The sequence below is a fragment of the Ranitomeya variabilis genome, chromosome 2 (genome assembly GCF_051348905.1).
Source record: "Ranitomeya variabilis isolate aRanVar5 chromosome 2, aRanVar5.hap1, whole genome shotgun sequence".
Lineage (NCBI taxonomy): Eukaryota > Metazoa > Chordata > Amphibia > Anura > Dendrobatidae > Ranitomeya > Ranitomeya variabilis.
The window spans coordinates 947,319,336-947,338,908 of record NC_135233.1 but is presented as its reverse complement, the minus strand read 5'-3'; the positions used below and the strand labels follow the sequence as shown (position 1 = coordinate 947,338,908).

General features: G+C 44.2%; 1 protein-coding gene across 1 annotated transcript in view; it reads right to left on the bottom strand.

Annotated features, from left to right (window-relative positions):
• CLRN1 (clarin 1) overlaps positions 1-18,080 on the bottom strand; it is a 49,869-nt gene extending 31,789 nt beyond the window's left edge. The window contains exon 1 of the mRNA XM_077292948.1: positions 17,637-18,080. Within this exon, the coding sequence (XP_077149063.1) occupies positions 17,637-17,889 (253 nt within the window). The 5' untranslated portion in view covers positions 17,890-18,080. The remainder of the gene's footprint in view (positions 1-17,636) is intronic.
• Between the last annotated feature and the right edge of the window lie 1,493 nt (positions 18,081-19,573).

Below are 19,573 nucleotides of genomic sequence, written 5' to 3'. Positions count from 1 at the left end.
TTGGATCCAGCAACTTAGTGCAGTGGGTGGATAATGTGGAACATGGTAATAGGGGAATCTCGGACCACAGCCCAATTATACTTAAACTTGTGTTTGGAAAGATGAATAGTGGTAGAATATGGAAGTTAAACCCCTTCTGGCTCAAACTATTAGATTCAGATGATAGGACGGTTGATCAGTTGAACTGTTACATCCAATCCCATTCAGACCTTCAAAATATTAATTTATTTTGGGATGCACTTAAGGCATATTTAAGAGGCTGTCTATCGTCTACAATTTCTTATATCAAAAAGAAAACGTCAAAGGAGGACGATGAGGTTGAACAACAGCTGAGAAAGGCTGAGGCCGCATATACGGCCGATCAGACTAATAATAATAGGGTTGAGTGGCTGACTCTACAAAGACTATATACCCAACACTTAGACACTAAATCTAAGCGTAAACTCTTTTTCACGCGACAATCGTATTTTGAAATGGGGAATCAGGCGGGAAAATTTTTTGCCTATTTGGTGCGTCAACACAACACATCCAATATGATAATACAAATTCGCTCACCAGATGATTCATTAAATTCCACTACTGAGGGAATTCTTCAATGTTTCTATAATTACTATAAAGGATTGTATGAGTCTAAGAGTAGTTTTAACGTTTCTGATTGTTTAAGTTATTTATCTGATATAGCATTCCCCACGTTGAGCCCCACCCAGCAGGCCTTTATGGACGCTGAGTTTACTCTGGAGGAAGTAGAGCAAGCTATAACAGATATGGCTTCTGGGAAGGCCCCTGGACCGGATGGCTTCCCGGTAGAGCTATATAGGAGATACCGGGAAATACTGGCTCCGCTTTTACTGAAGGTATTTAAAGAGATATGGGAGGGTGGATGTCTACCTGATACTTTTTATGAGGCACATATTATTGTACTCAAGAAGGAGGGGAAATATCCTTTGGAGTGCGGGTCCTATCGTTCCATATCACTGGTAAATGTGGACTATAAGATCTTTACTAAGATACTGGCGACCAGGCTAAACTCCATCATATTAGACATTGTACATCCAGACCAAACAGGCTTCATGCCTGGTAAGAGTACATCTATAAACATTAGACGGGTTCAGTCAGTGATCCGGTATAGCTCTTTATTACCAGATAACAGTTGGGCGCTGGCGTCGCTGGACGCGGCTAAGGCGTTCGACTCTCTTGAGTGGCCCTTCTTGTCTGCTTGTTTACAGAGGTATGGCTTTGGGGAAAAATTTCTACATTGGGTTAGTGTATTATACGTGAAGCCTAAGGCCCGCATAATCGTAAATGGCTCCATGTCTGAGTCAATTTCACTGCATAGGGGAACCCGTCAGGGGTGTCCCCTATCCCCAGCCTTGTTTGCTCTAGCGATAGAGGCATTAGCTATTCGTCTGCGTTCTGCCCCTGATATTGATGGTATTAAAATAGCGGACCGTACCGATATCATCGGTCTATATGCTGATGACATGATAGTATTCATGGATGAGGTAGAAAAAACATTGCCAAAGGTAATAGATACCATAGACAAATTTAGTGGGTTCTCAGGCCTATATATTAATTGGGATAAGTCTGCCCTATTGCCTCTGTCCCAATCCCCAATACCTAATCTTGATGCTCTTTCTCCGTTACCTGTAGTATCTGAATTTAAATATTTGGGTATTTATATGTCCCGGTGTAGTGAATTAGATCTGCAACTCAATGTCCTCCCCCTGCTAGAATATGCCAAATCGAAATTTACATCCTGGGGTAAACTTCCACTGTCTGTAACAGGCCGTATCAATCTCATAAAAATGATCTTACTCCCTAAATTCAACTATTGTCTTCAGCATAGCGCAGTAACCGTACCAAAATTCTTTTTCACTAACTTAAATTCTTATGTTACTTCATTCGTGTGGGGGAAAAGTAGACCCAAACTTAAATTGACCACTTTGCAGAGACCTAAACAGGGGGGAGGAGCGGCATTACCAGATTTTTTTTTTTACTACTTGGCGGGGCAGTCCAAAGCACTTTGTAAATGGATGCCTCATAATTATCTCCCTAATTCTGAAAGTCACCTGGTTAGTTCTGCTGGCACTAAATGTCCACTGGGCCTTCTAGAATCAGGAAAAGTAAATGCCCCCCGATTGTTGCCCATGATACGATTGGCGCGATCCACTTGGAAGAAAATTAAAAAGGTAATTGGATTTGGGGACATTGTGGCTGAGATGCCTCTATGGGATAATGATTATTTCCCTGTGTTGGTGGGTCACCCGTCTGCGGGCTTTTGGGTTTCCCACGGGGTCCTGTCGTTAGGGGATTTATATGATCAGGGGGTCTTTAGATCCTTTGAACAGCTACAGGTTAAATATGATCTTCCAAGATCTCAATTTTTCCGATACCTACAACTCAGATCCGCCATCCAGTCATTTGTCAGGAATGTGGGAACAAACCGTAACATCTCATCTTTGCCCCTGATAGGTATTCTTAAATCACAGGGACCTCAGGGCCTTATTTCCTCTTTGTACACATATTTGCTATCGGTGGGAGCGAATTCTGTTATGGACTCGGTGAGGAGCAAATGGGGAGGGCTCATCACTAATACGCAGAACGAGGAATGGGAGGATATTTTAGACTCCCCCCTCAAGGTCTCTCCGTCAGTTAATAACAGGATGACCCAGCTGTATATAATCCATCAGTCGTATCTAACCCCACTGAGACTCTTTCGGATGGGTCGATACTCGACATCAGACTGTTTGCGTTGCCACTCACCAGACGCTGACTTTATACATCTGATATGGCAGTGTCCCATTGTTCTTCGATATTGAGGGGAGGTGACGTCACTGCTAACCTCTATACTGTCAATCCCGGTTCCTATGGAGCCTTTGGTCTGCCTGTTTGGAGTATGGGACGAGGAAGCTTGGGACCATTATGTGGGGATCTTTCTATGTGAGACTTTGTTTTTGGCACGGAAATTGTTGGCTCTGCGGTGGATGGGGAGTTCACCCCCCTCCATTAGATCCTGGATCGAGTTGGTGAATACAGTTGTCACATATGAGCGCACTCTTTATCAAAACAGGGGTTGCCCGGGTAAGTTCAATAAAATCTGGGATAGATGGAACGCCTCTCATCTCACCTTATGACATGACTAATAGACAAGGACATGGTTTGTTTGACTCTTGTTCTACAAGCACTGCGCAGCGGAGGGAGGGAAATATTGCTTACTATTGTCAAATGGTGGCTTAATAGTTTCAGAGGCTTGGTTTGGTTGTAGTTTAAGAGTTTTATGTTTATAACTTTGTGTTTGATTGTTTTATAATTGTACACATAAGTTTTTCCTCTGTGTAATAATTGGCATATGTATGTGCTGTCCTTATTATCCTTTGTAAATGTAACCATGCAGACAAGGACAAATGTGTATGCTATACTTTATTTATGTTTGGAAATAAACGAATTTAAAAAAAAAATATTCAATTAAAAATGACAATGACATTATTTCCTATTTTGTAAACATTCATTTTACAAACACAACACAAAAAATTGGACCTAATTTTAAAAATTATAAAATCTTAGTTGCTAGAAGCTAAAGATTAGGCGTCCAAAAAAAAGGACATTGGTAGATAATGGATTAAATGCACTCAAGTGGTTTATGGATAAACGAGTAAATGTTTTGGAATGGCCTAGTTAGCCATTATCTTAATTCAATTGAAAATCTGTGGTCAGACTTGAAGATTGCCTTTAAGAATGGGCAAAAATCCCAGTGGTAAGATGTGGAAAACTCAAAGAAACTTATCCAAAGTGACTTGTAGTTGTAATTGCCACAAAAGGAGGCTCTTCAAAGTACTGACTTTCAGGGGGTGAATAGTTATGCACACGAAAGTTTTCAGTTCTTTTGTCCTATTTGTTGTTTGCTTCACAATAAGAATGAAAGCAAATGTTCACAGTTGTAGGCATGTTCTTTGCATGAGCTGATGCAAACCCTCAAAAAAAAAAAATCAGTGAAATTCCAGCTTGTGAAGTAGCAAAACCTGAAAAATGCAAATGGGGTGAATAGTTTTGCAATCCACTGTACTATAAGTATAAAGTTAATATATTCCTAAAGATTGCCTACCTAACTGCAGAAGTTAAAAATAATATTAGAGCTTGACTATTGTAGTCTTACACACTTACATTAATAAATAAACAATGTGCTTCTTCTCTTGTGATCTGGTCTCCCAGGAAATCAATCCCACAACATCAATCTTTCCAAACAGATACTTAAGCTACAAGTCACAGGCTACACTTATAAAGATAGGAGAATTTTGTAAACTTGAAGCTGCATTGCAGGCTCTGAACCCAGAGGCAGATTATACCGGTACATTGAGATACATCTGTACATAGCAGTGTATTTCTATGTCCCTGTATTCTAGAGATGAAGAAAAAGTCTGATATTTCTATAAAATAACAAAAAAAGGGAAAAGCAATTACAAAAATGCCATTTATTCTGTTATGTGAGATCTTTTTTTTCTTTTATGTTAGATGACAAATTAGCAAACAACATGGACATTTTCGGTGTCCCTGTAATCCTAATGTCCCGCACAACACAGCAATCAGATTCTTTATGGTGAAGGGTAAATGGGCATGATAGATTTTTTTCCCTATTAAAACCCATAAAAAATGTAATAAAAATGTAATGATGAGGCACATGTAGTATAAATGTTGTGTTTTTTCTACTGCTTTTTTTTACTGCAGGTGTCCGCACTACACAACGCAATAACAATCTTCTCTGATTATTGCGTGTTTACTGTATTTCTTTTATGTATTTTCCTCCTTGATGTATTTTTGGTGCAGATGTGAAGCAGCGTTTTTAACTCTTTTTTTTAATAAAAAGCATCTTTAGATGTACCGAGGGATGAGTTTGCATTAAATCACAGACACTTTACTTGGATTTTTCCGTTGTATTCAAATGAAGCGTAAATGCTCCATATACAGAAATTCTGCTGTTTATCTGTACAAGTAAAGTGGATGTGATTTCATGAAAACTGAACCCCCTGTGCGTCTAAAAATGCTGTTTAACTGTGCGGTTTTGGTGCTTTTTTTTCTCTGTAGGCTTCTATGTGGAGTCTAGAGAAAGGTGTGTAAAAACCTGGAGTCGCAATTTTAAGTGCAGAATCAAAGCTCTTCAGTACTATAAAAAAATATTTTAAATACCACTGGTTCACATCTACACCCAAAAACGCATGAAATAATGGGGAAAATACATAAAAAACAGCAAAAGTTTAATAATCACATAAGATTGTTATTGCGCAGTTTGGTGCGGACAGCTGCAGAAAACCAAAAACATGGTATTTATACAACGTGTGAACACAGCTTTATAGATACAAAAAAGGCCAGATGTCGTATAAAGCAGTTATATAAAAATGAGAAAGTGCTGGCTTCTGCGACTGTGAATGAATGAACAAAAAGTGAATCCACAGGTCCCAACTAGAAATGAGCAATGTGCCAGCCTTAGTTAATCAAAAGCAGCACCGGGGACGACGGACAGTGAGAGATTTGCTGGCCTCTATCCAGCCGCCAGGTTAGCACTGACATGCATGCTGGACCGAAGTCCCGTGAATCGATACGTTCATCTCTGGGCCCAAACGTTCTACATACAGTGAGATAGTCCTGGATTTTGGTCTACACCTTACAGTCTCAGTCACCTGCTGAATGTCCCTCATAGCTACTGCCCCTCTGACATCTCCTCCTAGCAGGATAGAAAGAAATTGAAAATGGCTTGAGGGTGTGGCTATTGGTGAGTTCCAAATTTGGCACAGTGCCCTAAGTGCATTGCATGATTTGTCCTTCTTTTGTTACTTCAAAAGTTGGGAGGTATGAGTTACATCCCATCAGGATGCATAGTACTTGACTGTGCATTAAAAGGTTAAGGGGAACCTATAGGAAAGTTCATGATGCCTAAAAAGGTGCCATAGGTGATATGAAACAGTGAAAGCCTCCTTAGTTACAAACAATTATATTTTACTCTGTGATGTTTTAGGAAAAAAATATAGCTTAAAAATTACCTTGGAACTGGCTATAGCGTTATCCGGTCTAGACTATGTCAGCTACTCCCCATCCAGTGTGGCTTGATTGAAGGGTCTCTCAATTAGAGACGAGAGAGAACTTTTCAATTTTCGATTTGGATTACGTTCGCCGAATTTGCAATATTCGCCGATTAATTCGTCGAATATTCGCCGATCATTACCGAGCATCATTCACGTCAATGGGAGGCAAAAACAAACGCATGCACAACACCTTAGAACGGCCTCAAATGCTGCCAAAACATATCAAATGAGGGACAGACACCAGGAAAGTGGCCTCAATTCACCCACAGTACAAATTGCAGCACGGAACTGCAGCAATCAGCCAGACATAAGGTATCGGGGTCTGGGACAGCATTTAAAGCTTTCCAATGAACGTCACAGTAAGATGAGGTGGGTGAGAGATCGGTGTAGGTCCCCTTTGCTGGGAGCCCTGACACCACATGCAACACATCTACCTGCTTTCATGCTGAGCCACACTCAGGTGACATAAATATCAGTTTTCTAGACTACCATTGTCAGAAAAAATTAAGGATAGCAACACGGGTAGTTGAGTAAAAGGAAGTCGAGGCCTGACGGTCTTGGAGGCCTACTGCTACAGGCAACACGCATGACAGAGACCTAACCAGGACTGTTCACAAAATTATTGGCAGACACCACCAAAGTGGCATCAATTTCACCACAGTAGAAATAGTAGAGAATGGACCGACAGGTCTTTCACTACACCCAGTAAAACAGATGGACACCCAACCAGGAGTGTTCAAGTTTCCAAAAATTATTGGCAGACACCACCAAAGTGGCATCAATTTCACCACAGTAGAAATAGTAGAAAAGGGACTGACAGGTCTTTCACTGCACCCAATACAGCAGATGGACACCCTACAAGGAGTGTTCACATTTAAAGAAATGAGGGCCTTACACCACAGAAGTGACATCAATTTCACCACAGTGGAAATAGTCTAAGGGTGCGTGTCCATGGTCAGGAAACGCTGCGTGTTTGACGCTTCGTGGGGCCGCAGCGTCAAACACGCAGCGTCCAGATGTTCCAGCATAGTGGAGGGGATTTTTTGAAATCCCGTGTCCACTATGCGTGGAAACACGCATGCGGCGGCCCTGCGACTCCGGACATGCTGCGCGTCTTTTCAGATCGCAGCATGTCCGTGTTCCTTGCGGCGACGCTGCGTCGCCGCAAGGAATAACACAGGGCCCTATGCGAGGGGTGCAATGATCCCGGATGTGTACAATGAACACATCCGGCATCATCGCGTCCCAGAAGGGGGCGGGGCTTAGCACCGAACGGCTTTGCCGCTCCGACGATACCGCCGGCCATCCTGATCGTGGACACATACCCTAATAGGGACCAACAGGTTTTTCTATACTCCCAATACAGCAGAAGGACAACCTACAAGGAGTGTTTACATTTAAAGAAATGAGGGCCTTCCACCACAGAAGTGGCATCAATTTCAACACAGTAGAAATAATCTAATAAGGACCAACAGGTCTTTCTCTACACACAATACAGCAGATGGACAACCTACAAGGAGTGTTCACATTTAAAGAAATGAGGGCCTTACACCACAGGAGTGGCATCATTTTCACCACAGTAGAAATAGTCTAATAGGGACCAACAGGTCTTTTTCTACTCCCAATACAGCAGAAGGGAACCCAACCAGGAGTGTTCACGTTTCCAAAAATTATTGGCAGACACCACCAAAGTGGCATCAATTTCACCACAGTAGAAATAGTAGACTAGGGACCGACAAGTCTTTCATTGCACCCAAAACAGCAGATGGACACCCAACTTAGAGAGTGTTCTCATTTTAAAAAATGAGGGCCTGACACCACCGAAGTGGAATAACTTTCACGAGAATAGAAATAGTATAATTGGGACCGACATGTCTTTCACTACAGCTAATACAGCAGATGTAGGCCAACCATGACTGTTCACATGTCCACAAATTTGTGTTAATGTGGTGCCCCTGGTCCAGTTGCCACAGAGGCACTGCACCTCAGCCAGAGGTGTGGTACTCCGCTATCAGGTAAGGAGGGAGCACTACCCAGAACCCAGACACTTGCATCCAACGCTATACCTCTCAGGGCCCGGGAGGAGCTAGGCAGAGGGTGTGGGTTGAGAAAGCAGCAGAGGGAGTACTGAAGGGAGTGACAGTGAGATCTGAGAGTGAGTTGGTGCTGGGGACTGGAGCTGAGAGGAGCTCATCCCTGGACCAGAAGACTGTAGAAAGAGAGAAAGGAAGGACAGAAGAAACAGAAAGATAAGCTTCAGTAGAAGAGAGAAAGAAGGGGCCCTTGGGGCACGGGTAGTGAGAAATCCACCCGTGGGGCCTGCATCCACGCCGACCATAGTTGGGTGGAGGGACCAGGTCGCAATAGGGGACTGGCCCCAGACTAATGGAGGAACTGAGTACTCAGCAAGCCAACCGGAGGCTACGGCATCTGTAAGTGCTGCAGCCACTTCCACATGTAATTGCCGAAAAACATGTAACAGCCGCATAAAATCAAGGGGACCTACAGTAGAGTACGTTGCCCAATAGAATCCGAGGCTTCTGGCTTGGAACACTGCATGTGAAGGCCCAGGGCAAGAGAGGCAGGAGCCAGCGCAATGAGATGGCCAGGGAAGGAACATAAAAGGGGGTTCTGACATGGTGTACTCCCAAAGTTACTTGAGAGCTGGCTGGATCACCAACCCGGAGGACACAGCACCCCAGCTAGGGAATGCAACTGGAGAACTGTGAGTAAAAGTGTGGAAACTGCCCTCCGTTGTGTCCTCGGATTTATTTACCGCATCACCTGCCCTGTACCACAACAACATTCACCATCTTTTGCCTCTTAACTGCCCTGGGGCCTAGCTCTACCCGTGGAGAGCTGTAACAACTCTGCTGCATCACCATCGGCCCCAGCGGTCCCCTTTAAGCAGCGTCGGTTATCTCCTCATTGCCGAATACCACGGGTGGCTTCACTAACAATCTATCCATAATCTTTATTCCCCTTTCAATTGGACTTTTATTGGACGCCCAGGGCCATGGACCGTGTCACTGTTGCCGTGACCATCCCTACAAGAACTGTCGGACCCGGTTCCGAGTACCCCATGGCCCTAGCAGGTGCTCCATTAACATCATCAGCAGCAGCCACAGAAGCAACACTAAATATATCACAGAGTACAGTTACGTGACATTAATGCATCACTAGTGTTGAGCATTCCGATACCGCAAGTATCGGGTATCGGCCGATATTTGCGGTATCGGAATTCCGATACCGAGTTCCGATATTTTTGTGATATCGGAAATCGGAATCGGAAGTTCCCAGTGTATGGTTCCCAGGGTCTGGAGGAGAGGAGACTCTCCTTCAGGCCCTGGGATCCATATTCATGTAAAAAATAAAGAATAAAAATAAAAAATATGGATATACTCACCCCTCCGACGGAACCTGGACCTCAGACGTGCAACCGGCAGATTCCGTTCCTAAGAATGAGCGAGTGAAGGACCTGCGATGACGTCGCGGCTTGTGATTGGTCGCGTGAGCGGTCACATGAGCGGTCACGCGACCAATCACAAGCCGCGATGTCATCGCAGGTCTTTCACTCGCTCATTCTTAGGAACGGAGGCTGCCGGTTACAGCGGTTACTACCAGGGCGCGTCAGAGGGTGAGTATATCCCTATTTTTTATTTTTATTCTTTATTTTACACATGAATATGGATCCCAGGGCCTGAAGGAGAGTTTCCTCTCCTTCAGACCCTGGGAACCATCCAGGATACCTTCCGATACTTGTGTCCCATTGACTTGTATTGGTATCGGGTATCGGTATCGGCGATATCCGATATTTTTCGGATATCGGCCGATACCATCCGATACCGATACTTTCAAATATCGGAAGGTATCGCTCAACATTATGCATCACGCTAAAAAATGCAATATCACCTAGTCTGTACAGTCTGCGATTGGGGTGCAAAAGTCCTTGGAGATCCATGACTTGTTCTTCTTAATGAAAGTTAGGCGGTCAACACTTTCAAAGGACAGCCGTATGCGCTTATCCATCTGGACACCACCACCAGCACTGAAGACACGTTCTGAGAGAACGCTGGCTGCCGGGCACGATAAAACCTCCAAGATATGTGAGGCGAGCTCAGGCCACTCATCCATTTTGGAAGACCAAAATGTGAAAGGGTCCAAACCCTCCCTGATGGTATTGATATTTAGTTATAGATACTCCTGCACCATTCTCTCCATTGGCTCACCACGTGTAAGACTTGAACTCTATTGTGCTACTGCACGAGTTGGTCTAAAAAAAAGGGTCAAAGGACTCATAGAAATTGCTTCTTTCACTTCCACCACTGCTGCTACTTATGTTTTGGCTTTGACGAATTGACAGGCTAGAGGTTGTAAGTCCTACAGCTGCGATGTGAACTGTGTGCGTCACTGCTATCTTGGGGAAAAGCTCTAAAGGGAAACTGTAAGCAGATTTTGTCGCTATAAGATGCGGCCACTGCCTTTCAGGGCTTATCTACAGTATTCTATAATGCTGTAGAAAAGCCCCTGGTCCAACCTACAAGTGAAGAAAAATAAGTTATATTAAACTCACCCGGGGGTGGTCCTGTGCAGTCCGGTCCGATGGGTTTCCCATGTCCGGGTCCGGTGCTTCCCATCTTCTTGTGACACCACCCTCCTGCTTCTTCATCACTCCACAGCATCGGCACTCCTGCGCAGGTGTACTTCTCAGCCTTGTTGAGGGCAGAGCAAAGCACTGCAGTGCGCAGGCACTGGGCCTCTCTGACCTTTCCAGGGGCCACCGCACTGCAGTACTTTACTCTGCCCTCAACAGGGCAGAGAAGTATGCCTGCACAGCAACGCCGATGCCGGGGAGCGATGAAGAAGCAGTAGGGCAGCGTTGCAAGAAGATGGGAGGCACCGCACCCGCACCTGTGACACCCATCGGACCGGACTGCACAGGACCGCCCCGGGGTGAGTATAATATAACTTATTTTTCTTCACTTGCAGATCGGAACCGGGGGCTTATCTACAGCATTACAGAATGCTGTAGATAAGCCCTGAAAGGCAGTTGCTGCATCTTATAGGGGCAAAATCTACTGACAGGTTCCCTTTAGGGTTGTATAAAAGCATGTTTCCATACTCCAGCATTCGCGGGTCCCTTTCTAGGGTGGGAATCATGTGGCAAAATTTGGTTTTATAACGTGGATCTAATAACGTGGCAACCCAGTAGTCAGCATTATTAATATTCATTACTGTACGGGGATCATATTGCAGATAGTGCAGCAAGAAGGCACTTATATGTCGGCCTCTACCATGAGGTCTGAGCACATGCTGTGTTGGTGGCTGGGTAAAAATGAGGCTTGTTTCCGCCGTACTATTCTGCCAACCCCGAACAACACAGAGGGGTGGATTATCCTCTTCTCGGCCGTCACCTCTTCCTCCTCCATTTGTTCCTTGGATCTTGTACCATCGATAACAGTTTGTCTGTTATTATCACCAGCCCCCTTCGATCGCAGTAATCCACCCTCCCTTGGCACCCACCTGTGTGACAACAGTCTTGAACTTCGAGACAATGTTATCCCTTCTGCAGCCTCCTCTCCTTTCTCCTCGTCTTCTGAGACCACCATCTCCTCCCTCAGGCTATTCAAAGCCTTCTCCAGCATATAAATGACTGGAATAGTGATGCTGATGAGGGCGTCGTCAGCGCAAATCATCTTAGTAGCCATTTCAAAACTGTGCAGAAGGGTGCAGACGTCCTTAATCTGTGTCCACTCTGTAAATGTGATATGCACCACCTCCATACTGTGTCGGCCCAGGCTATACGACATGACATACTGCGTCAGGGCTTGTAGCTTCTGCCACAGTCGTTGCAACATGCGCAGAGTGGAATTCCACCATGTCGGAACATCGCATATCAACCTGTTAACTGGCATGGACAAGACCTCTGTATCAATGCAAGTCGATGAGCAGAGGGGTGCGAACGACGAAAATGAGAACACAGCTTACTTGCTTTCTGGAGCAGGCCACCCAGGCTAGGATAGTGGCTGAGAAAAGCTGTACCACCATGTTAAGGACATGAGCCATGCAAGGCAATTGTGTGACCTTGCCTCGCGGTAGGGCCGCCACTAGGTTCGCACCGTTATCGGACATGACCTTCCCTGGATGCAGGTTCAGTGGAGACAGCCAATAATCAAATCCAGCCTGGAGAGCTGTCCACAACTCTTCAGCTATATGACCGATCTCCAAGGCATATAAATTTTAAGACTGCCTGATTGTGGTGAGCCCTGGCTGCGCAGTACGGAGGTGGTGGGGGGTTCGCTATGCACTGTTGGAACGCATGTCTTGTAAAGGCAGAGGTTGAGGGTGCAGGTGGAGGAGATAGAGGAGGCAGAATCAGTGGCATATTTGTTAAATGTAGAGGTTTGGCCTGCAAGCCTTGGGGATTCCAAGACTTGTGGAGCAGTGCCTGTCCCCACAGCCACCAGAGTCACCCAGTGCCCATCGACATGTAATGCTTTTGGCAGTGCTTACTCGTTCAAGTGTCTGTGGTGAAATGCACTCTGGCAGACAGAGATGTTGTCTGCTAAATGCTGGTATAGCGCAAGCACAGCTTTCTTTGAAAAGTAATGGCAACTGGGTAATTGGTGCTGGGGGACTGCAACGGCCATCAACTTTAGGAAACTGTCGGTATCCACCAGGCGGAAAGGCAGCATTTCTGTGACCTACAACTTGGAGATGGCGGAGTTCAACCTCTTAGGTTTGTCATGCGTAGTAGGAAACAGTCTTTTCCGTGACCACAACTTCGTCTGTTCGGTGACATCATCAAGGCATGGCTGAACTGTGGTGACCTCAGGACTGTGGAAAAATGCCAGCGATGATGTCACTGCTGGTGAATGATGCTACGTTCGCAGCAGCTCATTCACCAGTGGTTCTCAGCCTGGACGGTCGCATCTTGGCACTGTCCAGGTTGAAAACTATTTAGCCCCCAGACATGGATTATGGCATGGGACAGAACAACGGACAGGTATGGTATATTGTTGTTTTTTTATTATACTTTTATTACAGGAGATCAAGGGCTTCAGTGGAATTAGATGAGGTTGTAAGTATGGTTTAATTGAGATTATTAAAGGAGTCTGTGTCATTTGTGTATTTACCATATAACTATAGGATTAGTAATGGAGAGGTGTCTTATAGACACCTCTTCATTACTAAGCCGTGGGCTTGATGTCACCTGACAATATGACAATACAAAGGTGACATTGCAGCGCCCCAGAGTCCTGGTCGTTGCAATATTGTCGCTCTTCCACCAGGGGGAGTGATGGTACGTCTGATGGCATTAAAGGAGTTCACCTGACCAGGTATCACAGTCAAAACTACACTTCACACTCCGGCCACCAGGGGGAGCAAAAGGTCCTATCTATTAGGCCACTCCTCACACTCGGGTAAAACTGGGGGTTGGATAGGAAGTTAGAGGAGAACGCTACTGGGTGAGACCTAGGAAAGACCTGTCAGGCAGACAGGGAGAGAAGGTGGAACATCTGAGCTGCAGACAGAGGTCCCTGTCAGGGGTGGGATCCTGGCAGAGACAGAGCGAGAGATAGAATGTTATGGAGCTGCGCTTACACCTCATTGCGGCAGCATCCTAAGAAAGGACAAGAAGCGAAGTATATTGTGGAGAAGTGAGAAACGAGAGCAGAGCACAAGGAGATAATACCAGGAGGAGTCCTGCCCTAAGATCGGCAACATCCTTCTGAGGCGCGTAGCCGGTGGCCGGAACACCGAGGGAGTAATAGGCTCTACGCATTACTTCAAACTATGGCAGGACAGATAATTCCAAGTTGGCTGCCCAACCTTTAACCTAATGAAGACAACGGAGGCAAATTGTGGGAGAGGGGAGTCTCTAGGGTCCCTATAAAATAGCTCCAGGCCTACCCCGTCATACGGGTCGTCCTATCCATATCATCTGGGGGACGTAGAGAGAGAATATCAGAAACATACATGACAGTTGTGAGGACTATCCCATGGTGCTCAGCAGGGAAGTACTACAACACACAGGCGCTAGTAGGAAGGCTACTGATTTCCACCTGCAAAGGGAACTCTGGAACTGCCTTCGGACCGGCCAGATTCAACTAGCCCTGTTAGCAGTGCTCTGGATTGTGGACGCTGAAGTCTACAGTAAAAGGTAAAGAGACTGCAACCCTGTGTCCTCGTTTTTTACTGCGACCTACACCATCATCATCAACCTTAGTGGGAAGCCCTGGGGACATACTTCACCTGTGGGAAGGTATACCATCTAGCTGCCATTCCATCACCCCAGCGGACCCCTAAGCAGTGTCGGTCACCCTGACCGAGTACCACAGGTGGCTTCACGAACACTTGACAAAGTACATCCTTTAATTGGGCACCCCTTAGCAGGGCCACGGACCGGGTCGGGCCACCGTGACATCCCCAGAACCGAGACAGAGGGACCCGGTACCGAGTACCCCACTGCCCTGTGCCTGGGGGCGATCCAACATCAACCTCACAAATATGAACCCCACTTGCCACCGCTACAGGGCAAGTGGGAAGAGCCGGGCAAAGCACCAGAATTGGCACATCTAATAGATGTGCCTTTTCTGGGCAGCTGTGGGCTGCTGTTTTTAGGCTGGAAGTGGGCCTATATCTTACCAGCCTGAGAATGCCAACCCTCAGCTGTGAGCTTTAGCAAGGCTGGTTGTCAAAAATGGTTGGGACCCCATGCTGATTTTTAAATTATTTATTTAAATAATTAAAAAAACAGCATGGGGACCCCTCTATTCTTGATAACCAACCTTGCTGAAGCTGACAGCTGTGGTTTGCCTGGCTGGTTAAAGAAAATAAGGGGGAACCCACACCGTGTTTTTCATTAATTTATTTTGCTATATGGCAGGCAGCGGCTGAGGAATATCCTGACCATTCGCTCCTGCTGTCACTGTTATTAGCTGCAGCAAGTGTCGGATGATGGGAGGAATAGTCCCAAAAGCCCCCACATGCTGTCATTGTTCGGACTTTAATATAACTCTCATCATTCTCTTCTCCTCCCGCCGATTGCCAGCAGAGCAGGGGATAATGATGAGAGCTGTCTTCAGCACCTGCCACCGGGGAACAGCGTTTACTGTAGCGCTTCTTTCCTGGCGACCATTCGTGTGGTACTGATGCGGCACACGGTTGCCACACATGTGCCGCAAGTATTACACACACGGACACGGATATCTCCAGTACCAGATTTTCTGGTACCGGAAATATCAGGATGTGTGAAAGAGGCCTTACCCTCAGTGAATAGTGGCACCAACACTGCAGGAATAGCACCCTCTGCGGGAGGAAAGTATACAGTGCTTTTGTACTAGTTAGGGTGCCAAGTAGTGACAAAACCTCATGTTAAAATATTTTAGAAACTGTATTAACATGGTGGGGACAAGATGTAGTTATCTTGTTATCAAGGAAAATATCAAAATTGCATATATTTACATAGTGTCAGTTATTGAATATTTGTTTTTTGTACACAGATTTGCAAAAATGCCCATTAAATAACAAAATCTTTAAAAATATGTGCGGTTTTCTAAATACAGATGCATTCTTTTGACTGCAACATAACTGCAGGCTAGGTTCAGATGAGTGTATCAAAAATGGTCTGATTTTCATCTGTGTGCCATCCGTATTTCTTCTTTTTACTTCCATAATGCATCCATATACAGTTTCCTATGTTAATAATGTCCAAGAATCTGTAAAAATCGAATGCCTTGCAGACTAGCCACGTGGGTCACGATTTTGCTGCGCACCCATAGACTTAAACAGGCAAGTTTCATCTGAAATGCTGAGACCAGTGCAAGCTGCAACTTTTAGGCTGCCGTCACACTAGCAGTATTTGGTCAGTATTTTACATCAGTATTTGTAGCCAAAACCAGGAGTGGGTGATAAATGCAGAAGTGGAGCATATGTTTCTATTATACTTTTCCTCTAATTGTTCCACTCCTGGTTTTGGCTTACAAATACTGATGTAAAATACTGACCAAATCTGCTAGTGTGACGGCAGCCTTACACTTGGTACATGTACAAAAATTATCATCTGAACAGTCCTATTGAATAACATTCTTCCGTTTGCCTCCGTTTTTAACAAAGACTGCTCACGTATGCATCATACGTTCATTTGAACCAGCTGAACCCAGACTCATTATGCCCCAAACAACTATACTGGCTGCATTTAACTTTGGTACATGTGAAGGCAATATTCAGCACACCAGTCATACTGGTGAATTATTTAGGCTGGGTTCACACAGAGAATAAAAAACTGACGACTTTTATAAAGATGCCGTTAATGAATGTGCATTTTGGAGGAAATAAATTGCAAAAAAGATTCATACACTCACCAGATCTTTAACAAAAAAACACATTATTTATTAAAAGACACAATTTTTTAACATGTGACATGTATATTGTCTGCGGCATAGAACCAGCCTTATGTAATAACCTTGTAATCGGCTGTTACTCCTTATTGCTCCAGGTGATCTCCCTCAATGATTCGTGGTGACATTTATGACATCTTGGTGGACATGACTAAATCTTCTCCACAGTCACAGACAAAAAAACTGACAACTAAAGCGTTATATTTGGGAAAGCATCAGATGTGGTAGAACAAGTCCCACTGATGGGCAGAAATATTGCCAATGGAAGCAAACATATATCTTCTGGACATACACAGCTGTGACAATGAATAATATAAAACGCCACATTCCTGATTCCTAAAGTAATACAAACATTTTGGTTTTGTCCTGATGAAGAAGTCTGTGATCTTTGATAATAAAACCTCAGTTCTCCACACATCGCCTCCTGCATCTCCTTTTTCATCATATAATCCATGGTTTAAGATCCATCCTCCATGGTTTTTCTCTCCTTGTATGTATCCTGGATCTACCGCAGATGTTTTTCTAGGCTTTCCATGGTGCTGTGGTCCCACAACCCTGCCAGGTGAGCACATCCCTGCACCTATCGTTCTCATATCCTCTAGCCAGGAAAGACCCTACTTTGGGTGATTGTCTTCCAAATTTCTCCTATAATGACCCTTTGTCAATGACAAATTTATCACAAGTCTGTGAAAATTTGTGTCATAGACACTTGCATAACTGTTTTTGCAATAAGGAATAACTGAAGAAGCATTTTCTAGAAAAAAGCATATCATATCAGGAGTTGCCACAACTGTGCAGGTATCATCTACTACACATTATTATTATTCTACACATAAGTACGAGCACAAACGCAGACACATATATAAATGTACATTTCCTTATAGGCTTTATTTAGCCATTTACAGATTTCTGGTGAGTAATATATGTACCATGGATATGTATCATCCAGAGCAGAATCACAAGTTCCCACTGTCACCCACAGCTGTGGTCCCTGAGATCTACATTTGGGGGCTGAGTTGTTTCACTCAGTGCACTGCTCATGTTCTCATGTTCATGTTCAATATATTAATATATTGCACAAAGGACAAAATAATCAAAATATTGTCCGACATTTATGAATTAAAAAAACAAGCACGTTTACAACACCGACTGTACTTACTTGAAAAGGTAGTAGGTCTGCCACCAAGTCCGCAATGTTTCACTCTCTGCCCATAGAACAGGCCATACTGGATCTCCCCAATAAACTTTTGCAGTTCATCCCCTGTAGCATTGACCAGCAGGGCTCCAGTTTTGCACAATACTGTTCCCTTTACCCATAGCTGAATGCCTAACGCAGCTGAGATCGCCAGGGCACAGCCAAAGCTCAGTATACCAGCCAGACAAAAGAGAACTTTCTTCTGCAGTTTAGGCATGACTGCACCAAAAGTCTTCACTTACCCTACATACAATCAGCACTTCAGTGCATAGAGGAAGCTACCCCATATGCCAGTGAGCCACAGGTCGCTGACCGTAGAAAGCAGTATATTCTCATAGGATCTATCCGCAGAGACATATAGAACAACTTGCTATTCCTTATTTCTTCCCTTTGACTTGATGACTGAGGCAGCAGATGGAACCCTGGTGTAACCTGATAGATGCTTCTTCTCTAAGTAGATGCATTCTGCCTGATTGGCGGAGATGAAATTCCAGAAACGGGCAACATTCCCATTGTACAGTCTATTGGAGAATGGATAAATCATTCCGTAACATCCCAGGGGGTCCGTAAACCTTCATGGAAATGATCCTGTACACACTCATCTCAGAATTACAATATCTGCAGCCTCCAGCAAGCCCACAGTGTAATGGTGTCTTCTATATCCGGGCTTAGTTATCTTGTTTCACATCGACATCAATAACCTTTTCATCCCAGACATTTATTATCAGTCCATTTACTTATAAATTGAAGGATCCTGTTTATATCACATGCGAACAAAGAGAATATCAGGTCATCATGGAAACTAAATTATGCGGTTAAATGGGTTCTGCAAATTATAATAAACTGCCATAAACTGGCACCTGATAATCAAAAAGGGGCAACCTACAGTGAGAGTTACAGCAAATAATCCATTATTATGGGGGTATTTCCATCTCCAAGATCCTATCCTAATATGTAGTAAGTGTAATAATAATGTTAGCAAATTTAGCAAAAATTAAAAATATAGTATAGTTCTTCTGATTCGCTGTATTGCTTACCCCATGTGCAGGATATTGGAATAGCTTAGATATCTATGATTATAGTCACTAACAATTAACAAACTACTGTATATACTCGTGTATAAGCCGAGTTTTTCAGCACATTTTTTGTGCTGAAAACGCTTCCTCCGGCTTATACACGAGTCATTGTCCCAGAAAGATGGCAGAGGAGAGGGAGCAGCAGAGCAGCGGGTCACAGAGGCAGGAGCCAGCGGCTGAAGCTAAAGCCTGTGCCTGCTGCTAAAGAGAAATTAATATTCACTGCGCTGGCACATAAAATTATGTTTGGATGTGATGGTCAGTTTTTTGAAATTTGTACTCATTAGCCTTCTGACTGATCACTCCACCTTACAGCCTCAGGCATTTTTATCACAGCAGGACCCTACCCCTTCACAGAGATATAGATTTTAGACTACGAGAGGATTCATATTAAGTTCCCATACAGATGAAGACTTTATTCTAAGAGAGGATTGGCATTAAGTTAGGTCCTGGAAACGAGAAACGCCTTAACGTGGCTTCCAGGTACACATTAAATGGCCAATTTATGCGCAAAGCATTCACAATTTTTCATATTTCTAGAGCAGTAATGCAATTCAATTTTCATTGATATTTGCCATATGGTGCCACAGAGTGATGCCTTTTTTGTTTCAGTGTATATGACTTGGTGACTTTAAGTAAGCACCTGTTCGCACTTAGTTTATGTTTGGATTTGACAGTCAGTTTTTTGAAATTTGAACTTAATGAATGTGTCAGGCCATAGTGGTGGTTCTATTAGGCCAAATGTCACCTATATGTTCCTCTATATGCATTAACAAGTACTGAGATAAAGAACAGCCATAGTTTTGCAATTTGTAAAATGTCTGT